Source organism: Dermacentor albipictus, chromosome 5 (assembly GCF_038994185.2).
Source record: "Dermacentor albipictus isolate Rhodes 1998 colony chromosome 5, USDA_Dalb.pri_finalv2, whole genome shotgun sequence".
In the NCBI taxonomy this organism is placed as follows: domain Eukaryota; kingdom Metazoa; phylum Arthropoda; class Arachnida; order Ixodida; family Ixodidae; genus Dermacentor; species Dermacentor albipictus.
Window position 1 is genome coordinate 15,748,572 of NC_091825.1, and position 15,958 is coordinate 15,764,529.

The window sequence follows — 15,958 nt, forward strand, 5'->3', positions numbered from 1 at the left end:
GAGGGTACTGCTGCGTTTGTTACACTAAATAGCACGTGTCTCCAGGCCCTTGCATTCAAGGGCCCTGGTGACACATCAGTGCTGCTTTCACTACATGTTTTGTTTCATCATCCGCGTGTAACATGACAGTTCCATAGTTCACATCTCTGGTCATCGTCATTGTTTTAATACTTATTTATTTTACGCAATTCAGAGCGACTGATTTTAGGCCTATTTACAGCCATGCCACATCCATCATTCGAAGTACATTTCTTCACTTCACGAACAATTCATTGAAAACCGATCACCATGTGTATGGCGCTCTTTGGTCATATTTGGCCCTTGTGCCATAAAACCCCATACATCATCATTATTTCCGTCTCATGATCCGCATCCGCCGTCACTACCTGCCCTAAGTAGTTGTATTCCCTTACCACTTCCAGTGCCTCGCTACCTATTGTAAAGTGCTGTTCTCTTCCGAGACTGTTAAACATTACTTTAGTGTTCTGCAGATTAATTTTTAGACCCACTCTTCTGCTTTGCCTCTCCAGGTCAGTGAGCATGCATTGCAATTGGTCCCCTGAGTTACTAAGCAAGGCAATATCATCAGCGAATCGCAAGTTACTAAGGTATTCTCCATTAACTTTTATCCCCAATTCCCCAATGTAACAAATGGTAATGTAACATCCCAGTCGTGGTGGTCGGCGGAAACGTACACGGAGAGCATGTCGGTTACGGTGCGATTCAGTCGTTCCGTGCGGCTGTTTGTCTGAGGTTAATAGGCGGTGGGGACCTTGTGTTTTTTGGCACATGAGCGGAGGAGGTCATCGATGACAAGGGACAAGAAGTAAAGACCGCGATCGGTGAGCAGCTGACGAGGAGCTCCGTCATGCAGAATCACATCGTGGAGAAGGGACTCGGCAATATTTGTAGCACAGCTGGTTGGAAGTGCGCGTGTAATAGCTCAGTGCGTGACATGGTCTGTCGCGACAGCGACCCATTGGTTCCCTGATGCTGATGTACGGAAAGGTCCGATCAGATCGAGGCCGACGCGGAAGAACGGCTCTACTGGGACATCGACAGGCTGAATAAGGCTGGCGGGAAGTGTCGGCGGCTTCTCGCGTCGTTGACACAGTTCGCAGCTGCCAACACACTTCTGCACAGAGCGATAAAGGCCAGTCCAAAAGAAACCGCGCCGCACGCACTCATAAGTGCGTGTTAGACCAAGAACGCCTGCTGTGGTTTCGTCGTGAGGCTACTGGATAGCAGTATAGCGCATGTGACTGGGCACCACCAGCAAACGCGCAGGCCCTTCGCGGTATAAACTGTGGCGGCATAAAGTTCCGCTATGTAAGGTAAACATCTGGATCAAATCGTGAGAGGCCCCGGAGCTGAGCCGATCGATGATGGAACGTAACGCCGGATCACGCCGCTGATCATCGCCGAGATAAAAAGAGCACTGGCATCGGTGTTAGGGTTGGTGTTGTCGGGTGGATCAACAGGATATCGGGACAGGCAGTCCGCGTCCTGATGGCCAGACTTCTGCACGATGGAAAACGAATACTCTTGTAACTGCAAAGCCCATCGTCCAGGATGGCCAGGATCTTTCAGCGAGAAAATCCTGTAGAGCGAATGGTGTTCAGTCACTACCGTGAATGGATGGCTACAGAGGTACGGCCGAAATTTGGGGATGGTCCGAACACGCTCCGTAATTGAGTAATTGCGCTCTGGGGCAGATAGCAGGCGGCTGGCGGATGCTATGACACCGTCACGACCATGCTGCCGCTTCGCAAGGACGGCTCGGATTCTGTGTGCACTGGCGTGCGTGCGAACTTCCGCAGGAGCAGATGGATCGAAGTGCGCCAACAGAGGAAAAGTCGTGAGGAGGCGGATAAGCGCAGAAAATGCATGAACTTCTCTACGAACCGATAAGAAAGGCGTATCTTTCTTAGGAAGTTCAATGAGTGGACGGGCAGTGTCAGCGAAATTTTTGACAATGTGACGGAAATAAGAACATGAGCCAATGATTGAGCAAATGTCTTCGGTAGAGGAAGGTACGGGGAAATGCTTAATGGCGCGAATTTTTTCACGGTCGGGTCGCATTCCTACACCGTTGCCAAGGTTGCCGAGTACTGTTATTTCGCGGCGACCAAAGTGGCATTACCGGTGCTGTGCAACACTTGGAGAATGGCCACAGGCGCTGAATATGGCTGGAAAATGTCGTTAAAAACAACGTCATCCAGCTAACATGTGTAGGTCGACCATTTGAATCTTCGAAGGAGCGAATCAGTCATGCGTTCAAATGCGGCTGGCGCATTGCGTAAGCCGAAGCGCATAACCTTAAAGGGACACTAAAGGCAAATAATAAGTCAAGCTAAGGGGATAGATTAGCGCTGGAGAATCTATAAGGCGTCAATATTATCGCGAACACGGCCTTAATAATCCAGAAGTGGCGATAAATGCAGGACATGATTAGAGACGCCCCCTCGGACGTTCAAGTACTTGCCCGATGACGGAAGCACTCAGTTCTATTCTGTCGCTAGTACTTAACCACTGGTTGCAAAAAAAAAGAAAGAGACATCCTTGCATTGTATTTTAAGATGAAATGAGATGCTACTTCTGCAGTTATATTTCATTTTTAGGGAAAAGAACTCATTGAAATTAGCTTTACAACGACGCGGGTGGTCTAAAGGTTCGCTCGACTCTGCGGTGCCCACGCTTTGGCGCTTCCGTAGTTTTGTTATCGCGTAGCGCTGCGCGGTGGCTCGCTCGCGAACTCGCACGAACTGTAAGTAGCAGAGAATTCATCTTCCATGTGATGTCACGGAATGCTTGACCGGTCTACGCCACTTGACCAAAAAGCAGCTGCAGCGGTGAATCCACCGCTCTGGCTTGGCTCGGAACCGCCGCCTGCCGGGCGTCGTTTTACCGACGGACTTTCGCGAAGGGTGGTGATGGCGAATGCAACGGCACCGCTCCCTCGTTTGGGTGGTGGGAGATCTGAATTTCTAAATAGGTATTCGAACCCTTCAAATGCAATTTTCTCGTAAACTAAGTATTTTTTTGGCACGAAACAAGCGTTGAGAGGTTCCTGGAATGGTATTTAAACAGTCCTCGTCGACTTAATACTTAGCTTTAGTGTCACTTTAAATTGGCATAGCCCGTGAGGTGTCGCAAATATGGTGTCAGCTCACACGAGCAGACATGAACACATCCCGCTCGATGAGCGCGGACACTCACTGTCAAAACGCTGGTGTGAGCAAGCGCAGCAGCAGCAGCGAGCGAAGTGACCTTCGTGCGGTCTATCGCTTCAAGGCAAAAGCGGCGAGCACATAGCGCGCACCAAGGTACGAGCCGTAGTAGTAGTAGTATAAACTTAATTTTAGAGTTTAGAGGGGAGGCGAGAAGGCCCGTCCTCTTCTTTCTCAGGCAGCGGCCAGGCATTGCGCTTTGGCGGCGTCTTCAGCCATCTGGACGAGCAGGAGTTGGAGATCCAGGTCTGAGCTGAGCAGTGCAGTCTCCCACTGCTCTAGGGTAGTGATGAGAAGGGGCAATAGGCTAGTGCGATTTGTCCTTATCAGGGGACGTGTCCACATGATGTGGTGAAGGTCGGCTCCACCTGCGCATAATTTAGCCTCCGAGATAGAGGTGACTGTACGTCACTGGGCTTGGGAAAGTGTGCGTCTGTAAAATGCACCAGGTAACTGATCTGCAGATCGTTGTCAAGGTAGGGCGCGCGCGGCCGCTCGCTACCGCACAATGTCACAATGTGCACACTTGTTGGCGGAGTTTGAAGCCGTTCCCCCTCCCTCCCTCCCTCGCTGCCTCCCCACTTGCCTCCACATGTGGCGTGCGAGCCGGGCTCATCAAATCCCCGTGCGCGCGGTCGCGAAATGCGCAGTTGCTGGCGTAGCACAACGCCTTCCCACCACCCCATCCCCCACGGCTTTAGTGCGACGGAAAATGGCGCGTTTCTTCTCCGCCATCTCTTTTTTGGGCGCGACAGATTGAGCCGCGAGCGTCGGCTTCTCTCGCGTGCTTTCACTAAGACATACAGCACACGATGTGCGGCGACGGTGTTAACGCACTTAAACTTTATGCGGAATATCACGGCGATGGCGACGGCAAAAATGCTCTTGGCGTGCCTATATAATTGCTATCGCAATGATCAGGGAAGAATCCGCCGCACCCGAGTAAGCAACTCCATTCCGCACGACGCCACAGCCGACATTACAGGCCGACTGCCTCTCGCGCAAGCAGCACTTGTAGGTAAGGGTCTCCAAAAACAAATTAATGCATTGCAAAAAACAAAAAACAAAAAAGGAACATGAGCATGTGCTGTTTTGGCAGTACTGTGACTACAAATTTTTATTATACTTCTTTCACATAAGCCTTTAGTGTTTCAGTCGAGGTTAGACGATGGTCAATGTTAAGCGGTCTTATAAACAAATAATGAAGCTACAATATACAAGCTGAGGGAATGCCTGAAATCTTGTTTAGCTGGTATGCAGAATAGCTGCACAACTTTTGAGGAGCTGTTTACGACAACACTAACGCTCCCTGGTATAACAGATATCTCAAGCGGTTATCAAACAAAAAAAGCAGGCTGTTTCATAGTGCGAAAAAATCGCCTAACCCAGAGAGATGGGCTGTATACAAAGCCGCTTCTACGGCATATTCAGAGGCACTGAAAACGGCGAAATTTACCTTTTTTCATTCAACGCTTCCGTCCATACTCAAAACTAACCCTAAACGCTTTTGGAACACAATGAAAAGCAGCAATAACAACGACGTATCTCTCAATAACAATGGTGAACCAGTTCCGAAGCATCTTTGCGCCTCAATCTTTAATGACACCTTCACAAACTTGTGCTGGGACCCAATATTCACTCTTCCTTCTTATCCGAGAGCACATCTTACAGCTATGGATCCCATCATGCTTGACCCAGCCGGCATTCGTGCTATTATTAACAGACTAAAACGATCATCTTCATGTGGTCGGGATGGCATCAACGCTAAATTCTTGCAAAACACTAATGAGTACAGCTCTATCATTTTGAATTGCATTTTCACCAAATCACTCAACGATGGATGCTTGCCCAAGGATTGGAAAGTAGCCAAGGTCGTGCCTTTTTACAAGTCTGGTGACGCACACAACCCAAGCAATTATCGTGCGATATCACTAACATCTGTTCCCTGCAAAATATTAGAACATGTCATATTTACTCACTTAGTTAACTTCTTGGAGTCGAATAACTTTTTCCATCCATCCCAGCATGGTTTTCGTAAACATTTTTCTTGTGAAACACAGCTACTAACATTTACTAATGACCTTCACGCGTTCCTTGATGCCGGCCTCATTACTGATTGCATATACTTGGATTTTGCGAAAGCCTTTGATAGTGTAAACCATGAGCTCCTTATACTAAAACTAACCAGCCTAAACATTGACCCTTTAGTACTGAACTGGATACGCGACTTTCTTTCTAACCGGACTCAATTCGTCACGGTGAATGGAACCGATTCCCTGGAGGCACCTGTTTCCGCCGGAGTGCCACAGGGTTCAGTCTTAGGCCCATTACTATTTTTGATTTATATTAATGATTTACCTACTAGCATAGCTTCTTCTGTCTGTCTTTTTGCTGATGATTGTGTTATCTACCGCAACATTTCTAATTACACTGACACAATAATCCTTCAAAGTGACCTAAATAATATTTCTGCTTGGTGTCAAACGTGGAAAATGAAGCTTAACATTCTTAAATGTAAATCAATGAGAGTAGCGCGTAATAACATGCCTTGCCCAAACTACCTTCTTCACAGCACGGCGTTAGAATCTGTAACTACCTATAAATACCTCGGTGTACATATTACTAATGACCTTTCATGGAAGTACCACATCGAGCACGTAACTTCAAAGGCCAATCGCATGCTTGGGTACCTGAAAAGGAACTTCTCTCTCGCACCTTCATCACTCAAGCGACAGTTGTATATCACCTATGTCCGATCTAACCTTGAATATGCATCGTCAATCTGGGACCCTGGCCTTGCAACTCTTACCAATAACTTGGAGGCAATGCAGAATCGCTCAGCACGTTTTATCCTAAGTGACTATCATCGAACTTCCAGCGTAACTAACATGAAATCAATACTTAATCTGCCCCCGCTTGCAAATAGACGGAAACTATCTCGACTTGCATTGTTTCATAAGATCTATCATCATAATCATGTTCTTAGGACGCGTCTGATTAAACCGCCTAATTTTGTTTCATCTCGACTTGATCACAACCATAAAGTCCACGTTCCTCACCAAAACACTGCAACATACTCGCACTCTTTCCTGCCCAAAACCAGCCTCGACTGGAACAATCTTCCCGCCTCATTAGTTAACATTACCAACTGTGACCATTTTCGTGATGCTCTTTCCAGCGAAATTTAACGCATTCTAACTTTTTTTTTTCTCTATGTTGGTTGGAAACTTCATCTTTTGGTGTCTCAATCGGTAGCAATGGTATGTTCTTGCCGTAATCATTGTATAAAGCCGTGCATGACAGTGTGAATTTTTGTTATTAGAAATTACATTCATTTCCATTTTTTGAAATTTTTGATTGTGTATGTGCAAATAACTGAACTTATGTTGAATGATTGACCCCCTCCCCTCTATAATGCTTGTATGCCTTGAGGGTACAATAAATAAATAAATAAATAAACATGTTCGGTGTAGGTTTGCGAATAAGGTGGTAGACATAGGCACTCGTTGGATGATGGACAATACGGTTATGGGGGCATCGAAGCAGTTCCTGCGCGATACGGCGTTGGAAGCTTTTATCTAATTTCCTTTCATTCCTGATATGCCTTGCAGCAAGTCCTCCCAATATTAAAAAAATAAGTACATTCACGGCCGTTAGGAAGACACTATAGTTGCTGAGCGATAATATATGAACACACAGGGTACTCTAGCTTCGGTGAGTAACTGATGGTGATTTCTGCTATAAAGTTGAAGTGTCTATTGGGTGTTACTTCATCTCTTTGTTTACAGATCGCTCTTTTGAGGAGCTTGTCTCGTAGTAATAGTTGCTTCCGATCAGAGAATCGTGTTTTATGCGAAAGAAATTTCTACAATGGTGTACCGTGCTCTGCGGCACGGACCTAGTCATGTACCTTGAGGACTTTTGTGCGTGCTCTAGATATTCGATGCATGGGATTGATGACCAGAAATGGGTAAGAAATATCCGTATCTACGTCAGACGCAGGCGCGAACAATCGACTTTGTCGCATGAGATATACGGCGGAATGGCGGATTCAACAGGAGAACGCTCTTCTTAAACCCTATTTTGCGAAGCTTCGCACTACAGTCACAATACAGTGGTTGAAATAGGTACAGAGCTGCTTGTCATAAACACGCACATTCCCGTCATCACATGTGCGAGCTGGGAACCCGCACAAACAAAAGGAAGGAGCGGCGAACTTCCACGGTAATCAGTGCAACACTGGCAGACGGCTGGCTATTCCAACGAAAGAGGCGTTTCGACGCGGTTCTGTGCGTTAAATACGTTATCGTTCGAGATGCTAGAGTAGAATGTGAATAAAGCGCGCAAGAATCGGCCTTCGAAACGCCAAAATTAACAAAATAATGCGGCGTAGCTCGTAATAGTTTTGAGGCAGTAATGATGACAACTGAAACAGCCAAATGCTTCAGCGGTGACGTTGAGGTAACGTTAACGCCTGCCACGCTACGTTCCCGGATTTCATTTCCCGTTCGCATTATTTTTTCTGTAGTAGATTTCATTTTTTCCTTTTAATTTGTTTTGCCAGTGTCTTTGACGCGGCGCTAAACATTTTCCCTACAATGGCAAGTGACAGCAAGCAGTGCGTTCTCCCGGCCGGGAGATGTCGGGCACCGTCAGCGCTCTGTGGCGCATGCAAGAACGGCTCGACAAACCTACCGCGTGGTCCGGCAGTGGTGATGACGCACTGCTTCTGGTCATCTTGTCTTGTCAGTTGTAAAAGGTGAGAAGGCTGTCGCCAAGTCAGGCAAAATGCCGCGGACAGAAAAGAAAACAAAAGAAACGCAAGAAAAAATAATGAATTGGTGTCCAACCCAGGAACCTTGCCTAGCAATAGGATATTATTATACCAACAATATTATACCGCAATGCTATAAATCGACGGCCGACTTGCGATAGTTTTTGTACTTTTATTGTTAACCACGTAATGCCAACTGTTCAGCTTTCTGCCACATCATTTTAATGATTTCGGCGCTTCTAATAGTCAATCGTTGTGCGCTTTACTGACTTTCTCCTCTGACTTTTTACCATTTAATGCACTCAACACAAGCGGTCAGTGCTCGTTTCGTTTGGAAAGCGAGCTCTCAGCCATGTTGGCCCTGATTACCCTCGAAGCGAGCCACAGCGCCTGCTTTCTCGATCACGTTTGCGCAAAACCGCATCTATACAGCATTCACTCTTTTAAGTGGAGCAAGCAGCATCAAAGTAGAAGAGCGTATATTCTACTGACATGGCCGAAAATGCTCTCAAACGTATGCGAAACCATGACGTCGTATACGACACCGTAACTCGTACTACCGATCTTTATTATTTTACATTATTTTATTATTTTTATATTATTTTATAAGTTCTTATTAGTGGTCAGCTGAGTGGCGTGAATAAAGTGGTCTGCTCAAGATGCACCAAAAGAGATCTGCTTAGGCGACAAAGCAAGCGGTACGACAATGGTCACTCACGCCTGTTCTCAAACGAGAACTAAGTGGGCCTTCCTTCAAGACCGGTCAGCGGAGAAGAGTTGCGCTTCTCGCTTTCGTTCTGCAACGGTTCTGTTAAGGTATGAATTGCAAATTCGACTTGGACAGGTTAGTAATTCTCAAATCCTGCCATACAAATGGGTTTCTACCAATCACTTAGTGGATCGAAGTAAATTAGATCATTACTTTATTTGCGAAGCCCGACGTATCTTAACGTGAAACGTAGAAAATGCAATTAGGAGCGTCGGGTGGACTTTCATACAAAATCACCCAGAAACTCCTCTGGCACTTGCCTAAGTATGTGTAAACATTGTGGCCCTTGCTCATCTTAATGCAGCCCTGCGTCATCAATGTTATGAAACTCTATCAGGCCAATACAAACGGGAGCGCTGCGGTGACGCGAATGGGTGCTGCCTGCAGTGCCAGGTGAATTGATGGCGCGAGCAAATGACTGCAGGTGGCCGTGCCAGGCGCGCTGCTCACGTTCGGGTCATTATGAGCTATTATCGCTCTTTTAGAGCCTTATCCATCCCCGTTGAATCATGATGAACCGTGGTCAACAGTACTCCGGCTGCGTATGCCGTGGCTGCGCGAGCCCATTCTTGAAAGCATTGTGCGATGTGGACAGAGTTGGCCGAATGCTGATAGCTTCGTGTGCGCTGTGTTCTCGTTGAAGCGAGAGGGAGCACGAAGGTCGATTCGCTCGCTGCTGCGGGCCCTGCATTGAAAGCGATCGCCTTACATGACGGACGGGTTTCCTAGTTCGGTAGGCATAGAAACGCTTAGGCATTTAAAGCACTGCCGGATCACTCTAACGTACCTGCAGATATAGTTGGAGGGAGACGTCTGACGTGCCTTTAGCCAAAGTCTAAAATTTAACTAAATGTACATACGTACGTGAAGCGCGTATCAGAGAAGAAACAAAACTTCATGGACAGGCGCACGCCATCAGCGGAAATACTGGCAAGAATAACTGTGAACACGCAAGAGAAGGTGATGCTTGCACATCTGATTAAGTAAACTGCACATGTATTACGGCCACAATAGGGCATGGTTATGTGCTCGTACGTCGGCAGCTAGTTCTCTTCGCGCTCGGGTGCAATTAAATATTCAGTTGGACCTTAAAGATGAGCCAGAGCCCTTGATGTTCGCAGTACTAAGTATATCGCTCAGGTGCTCGCTAAGCGGTTCGCGCGTTAAACAGCGACAGGTAAGTCTGAGTAGACCCTCCCACTTGCCGGGCTTACACACACGTGGAATAGGAGGTTCGCGGTGCGTACGTCTCCACGGGCTTCGAACTTCCCTTGCATAAGAGAACAGCAGAAGCTGCGAGAGGCGGCGAAATTCTTTCTTCCATGGTGCTTCACGGCGATTTCACGTGAGCAAGACGTTCAGGTCTCCGTGTACTGGTAAGCCTGCTCTAATCTGGCTGCATCGGTGAAGCCCATTTTTGCTGTTTAATTTATGCACTGAAGTTCGCGTGCGCTGATGAGACTACAGGAGCCACTGACTGGAGAGTATTGGTAAATGATGTTTTATGCTATTTATCGCGTGACCTGGCGGGCTGGATACAAATTTGGGGCTACTCGCCATCAATACTTAGCGACCACTTCTTTACACAGGCGACTGGAGGAAGCAATGGCGTTGCCAGCCTTGGCCCTTGTGCTGCTGGTGGCGACCTGCACCGGTGCCGAGGCGTGCGGCGAGACGCGCGACGGCGCCGACAAGGGCATCGTGCGGCCGCCTCGCCCACTCCGGGCCAGTGACCGGCTCAACTGCACGTGGGTGCTGCGCGCTACCCCGGGATTGCGACTGTTGGTGCGCTTGGACAGCGTGCAGCTACCGTCGGCGGCGCTGAGGAGCGCCGCGTTGCGCCTCAGCGTCGACGGCCGCGTGAGCGAGATCACGCGCGACTGCGTCAACTGCCTCGACGCCACGCTAGCCGGGGAGACAGTGGAGGTCCACTTCGTCTCCAGGTACGCTGAATGCGCCCCGGGGCCTGCTCGGCGATGTATGCACGCGATGTCTGTTGTATAGCTTTGAGCAAAACATGCTATGAGGGCTGCAGAAACGAATGGCGGTGCGGGGGCGGAACAAGTCAAAGCCGCGTGCAATGCAGGTGTGGATAATTAGCACGACATGCTTGTGGATGCCTTTGTCGGCGACCTTAAGGCGACCATAATCCCAAAGCTCGAGACGTTATCCGAGCACTCAAGCGAGAACATCCGGGAAAGTTGCGACAACAAAACGAGATCATCCGGACACGCAGTCAAGACCGCATTGCATGCGCTAGTTACTTCTCAAGCAAGCTACGGAAACGGTTGCTTCCGCGTTCTTCCTAATGCTTGTTCACAATATCACTCAAGCTGTGACTTTTAGTACGCTGAAGTTTTATTCGTCATTTCCAATAGCGGCTTTCAAAAGGCAAACACAGGGCACTATACACTTCATCGTCATCATTTGGCGCCGAGTGCTCTTTTCAACGCCAGCAGTGCGCGAGGTCCGCGGTGCGTCGGACGCGCCGGCTGCGTCCAAGCCGGCAGCGTCCACCGTGCCGCGTCTGACCTGGACCACACTTGCGCTGAGGTTCTGCCTTTGACAGGACCCTATTGCGTACATATGCGGCAGTGCACAGTATGGCGTGGTGCGGTTTGGTGTCATCACAACGCACCATGCCATACGGTGCCATTGCGAACACGCTCTAGGGCTATTTTAAGATTGTGGCTAGTAGGATATCCAATGAATTTGGTTTCCGGTAGCAATTTCATGCTTACATCTACTCTCGATTACGGGCGAGCCATCATGTCCTTTTTCCCCTATATATTTGCCGTGGTGGTGGCTATGACGTTGCGCTGCTGTGCACGCGAGCGTAGGTTCGATCACTGGCTGGGCGGAGGTCGCATTCCGACGAACGCCTGATGCGAAAACGTTCGTGCACCGTGTTAGATAATATGTAGTGGTGTAAAAGTTCCGGAAATTTTGAAGCCATCAAAAAAAAAGGACGAAGAAAAGCTGTTTTCTTTTTTCCCAGATAATTTGGAGACAACGGAAAAATGTGCTATCCAGTGGGCCCGGGCAGCGGTGAAAAGGCTATGCCACAGCGCACATAATGCCCGGGTGGCCTGAGCCCGGGCTAGCAACCTCGCAGGACCTTTGCTCATTAAAGTTTTTTTTCCGTCCTGCCGTCCTGCCCGTCCTCAGCATACGCAAGTAAAAGAAATAGCAGTCGAAGTTATACGGAAAGACTTGTTTCTGAAAGCTTTGGCAACATATGGAGATTCTCTAATAACCCACTTTTTGTTTGCTCGGAGATTCTTGCTTTCCGAATTCCTGTATACCGATCTCGAAACCTGTGACTTGAGAGTCGGGTGTACTCTCTGCAGACTACAGGCGAGTGGTTGAGATCGTCGATGTAGTATATGTTTGCCATCTGGTAATTACATGTTGTCCGTAGGCAATGGTATGGTAAAACGTTATTCTGGTCCTTCAGAACGCACGTCCCCTTACAAAAAATTTATTGAGAAGGCATTGAAATATCATTGGTCAATGTTGAGTTTTGTATTGAGGAATCATGAAGAGTTTCTTGGAGAATTATTGGGTTGAGTGTTGAGGGCTCTTGAATATTGGTCACTGAAATTTAATTGAAACACCGTTGGGTGTCTCGATGTTAAATAATTGATAAGTTACCATTGAAAGCCCACTGGCGTGCAGCTTTAGCGTAGAGGTAGAACATCCGCCTCGCGTGGAAGAGGACCGTGGTTCGAATCCCGGTGCCGCGCAATTTTCCACCGGATTAAAAAAATCCGCGTGTTGATAAAAATGCATAAACAGGCTTGGAGTGTGGCCTGATCCCGGTGACCAGATCCGGTAACGCACTCCCTCACCGGAGCAGGATTGGCCACCCTGGTGCAGTACTTGGCCACAACCTCCTGTATGAAGACAAGAAGAATGATAGGTGTAACGTTAAGGGATAAGAAAAGAGCAGATTGGATTAGGGAGCAAACGCGAGTTAATCACATCTGAGTTGAAATCAAGAAAGGGGCAGGGCAGGACATGTAATGAGGAGGGAAGATAACCGATGGTCATTAAGGGTTACGGACTAGATTCCAAGGGAATGGAAGCGTAGCAGGGGGCGGCAGAAAGTTAGGTGGGCGGATGAGATTAAGAAGTTTGCAGGGACAACATGTCCACCATTAGTACGTGACCGGGGTAGTGGGAGAAGTATAGGAGAGGCCTTTACCCTGCAGTGGGCGTAACCAGGCTGACGATGGTGATGATGAAAGCCCATAGTGCTTAGACAGATTGTTGTGTTCGTTTTGTTCAATAGTTGTTGGGTTACCATTGATGCTGCATTGAACTGACGTTGTGGTAGTTCAGTAGACCTGTTGTTGAGTTATTATTGCCAGAGCACTGAAAAGTACGTTGTAGCCCAGTTGAAATGTCACTGAGATTTCAGAATTCGCCCCTGAAATATGGTTGACATTTCGTTGGGCTAGCGAATTTTTATCCATATATTGAAATTGCTTTGCTATTCACACTTGCAAACCCCGGTGCCTGCTCATAGCTTTCCCTAACACAAACAAAAGCAAAGGAGAGACATCCATTTGAAGCACCTTTATTTACACTAAAAATCCGTGCACACGAAACATTATTACAGTACATAAGGCATGACTACATGGAACCTGGATACATAGGCTAGTACCTACAGCCCTCCTAAGAGTGTAAATACATCGGAAAAATATGTACATTTGAATTCAATCAGAAGAATCATTGTGGTCTTCCCTTGTGACTTAAGTTCATGACTGGAAGGAAAAGCGACTCAAAAGGCAGGGATTAAGCATACTCTTGTAACAACCAACTTTGAACACATGAACTCTTGAAGCTGGCTTGCATGTGTGATTTAAGATGTTTAAGATGATGATGCTACATTAGGATGATGCATATGCTGCATTAAGATGTTTCGCACACCAACACACCACATGAACAGTTACGGCTTCCTGTAAGGCAAAATAACAAATATTCTGGAAACAAATGACTTTGCGTAAATGTACACAAGCTTTAGCAAACCTCTTTCACCACAATTAACATTTAATGAAGTACCAAAGTAGACTTGTCTCTTTGAGCTTTTTGTCTTCGAGATGTATAGATCTTCATGTTGCCCAATCATTTTATAAAATAACATCACTCAACTTAGCTATTAATCGACAAGACATCATTTAGAAAGTTGTCGGGCATGGTGATGAACACATGAATCATGTGTATCCGATGAGCCAGGAGTTTGCTTTCTTCAGAAATAATCTTGTGAAGCTTTTGTTTAGCTTAATTAGCTTTAGCTTTAATTTAGTGAGCTCATTTTCAGTTAAATATTCTCGACTAGCACAACGCTAATGAAAGCGCTTTTTGGGGCCTTTTTAATTATACCGAGCAACTATGTGGTACCTCTATCAATAAGGAGAAAAGGCAGGACGAATACCTTCAACGATAAGAGAAAAAATATTTATTTAGTGCAGAAAATTGGTAGTAACACACAGATACCCCAATTCTAAACAACCAAATAAATGGTCACCTGCACTTGCAGTGTCATGTAGCCCAGAAATAGTCATAAAGGATGAGAAAAAATTTCAATGACTGGACAGCCAGATTGGTGAGACAGTCACAAACGCAAATAAATGTATACACAAAACACCGATTACCTCGACTGCGCAGGTAAAATGTTATTAAAATTCCACCAGAATTTTATTGCATAAAATAAATAAGGTTGCATAAATATTGGGACAAAATAGCAACAAAAACGGAGGGAGATACATCGCCCGTGCATAAAAAGAATTACAAGAAAGTGATATACATACATATTTAAGCTCACAGTTGTTTCTCCAATGTATACAAAAAGAACGTATCCACTTACGGCATAAAAAAAGGTTCCTGTGCCTGGAGAATGCAGCACAGTACACTGTCGTCCTTTATGAAAGGGAACACGCGAGCGCGTGGCCTGCGCTCTGCGCCGGCTGCCCACAGCGCCATCAGCCGACAGCTAAAGAAAGCACGTCCGCTTTTGGCGTCATCTATTGGCAAACAAAATAACCAGTCATGGCCGGTGGGCAAGCGCTGCTAAGATTATGCTCCCTCACCGCTCGCGCAACGGGCGATGCCTGCAGCGCGTCGTCTGCTGGTAACAAATCGAGCGTGGTGCACGAGCACGATCGAAACGTAGAAGCTCTGTCTCTCGCCTTGACGCCTGTTGCGCTTCGCCTAAACTAGAGCTATATAGCATAGGTGAGGGCGATGCACTCAGCGGAAGGTTTGGTTGTTCTTTATCTATAACTGAATGATACTCTGTATCATTCAGTGATACACTATCATGCGAGCTCTATGGATTCGTCGTAGAACTCGCATTTGCTTAAGCCACAACTGAATACATTTCCAAGAACACAGTATGCAGCATTATAGTTCTCCAGCGAATAAAGGTGTGAATTTTCATGGAAATATGCTTAGCTTCAGCTGTATTGTCCCTGCGTCGGGAATGAAAGTAGAAATACCAGTTTAGACTCGCTCGAGGATAAATTTCAAACCAACCTTGCATGGCACTAACCACCGAATCCGAGCGTTTCCGTGCGCGCGAATCCGTGCGTGCAGTTAAAAAAGACGACGGTAGTGATTTCCCTCGGCTAAATGGTCACTATGTGTGCGATAATCGGCAGCAGTCCTTCAAAACCCCTGCATGGTTTTCAGCCGAGTGGCAGCGCTATGATCAGTTCGGTCGGTGGACCAAGTTCGAGTCTATGACCATTTAAGAATGCCGGGGTAAAGATAGCAGTGATAATGTACTAGTTCATACGTGTAAATATGGGCTCCAAAATACTACGAGAGGGAAAGGTAGGATGCTGAACGCCTTGCGCACTAGCGTGATAAAAAGGGATAAGGGCATGTGTAGTTTAATTCCTTATTTTTGTGGGCCACGAGGCAGGTCATTGCATCAACTACAAGGAGGCCACTAAAAGCAGCAAACAGGATCGTTCAGGCCTTCAAGACGGAACGCCGTGTGAAGGACGCTCAGCACAGGCGCTGACCTCGGGCAACAACTGAATACGAAGACCGTGTGATTGTGGCTGCAGTAGCACTGAAGCCGCAGACAACAGTCACTGAAGTACTGAAGGAACTTGGCATTAGGGCGTGCGAGACGACTGCGACGCGCCGCCTCGACGAAGCTGGTCTCAAAAA

The 15,958-nt window shown here is 47.1% G+C and overlaps 1 protein-coding gene across 4 annotated transcripts in view; it reads left to right on the forward strand.

Annotated features, from left to right (window-relative positions):
- The window catches only part of LOC135906572 (CUB and sushi domain-containing protein 3-like), a 265,193-nt gene that overhangs the window by 23,427 nt on the left and 225,808 nt on the right, over positions 1-15,958 (forward strand). For all 4 annotated transcript variants that reach the window (XM_065438020.2, XM_065438017.2, XM_065438018.2 and 1 more), the window contains exon 2: positions 10,363-10,716. In XM_065438020.2, the coding sequence (XP_065294092.1) occupies positions 10,363-10,716 (354 nt within the window). The remainder of the gene's footprint in view (positions 1-10,362; positions 10,717-15,958) is intronic.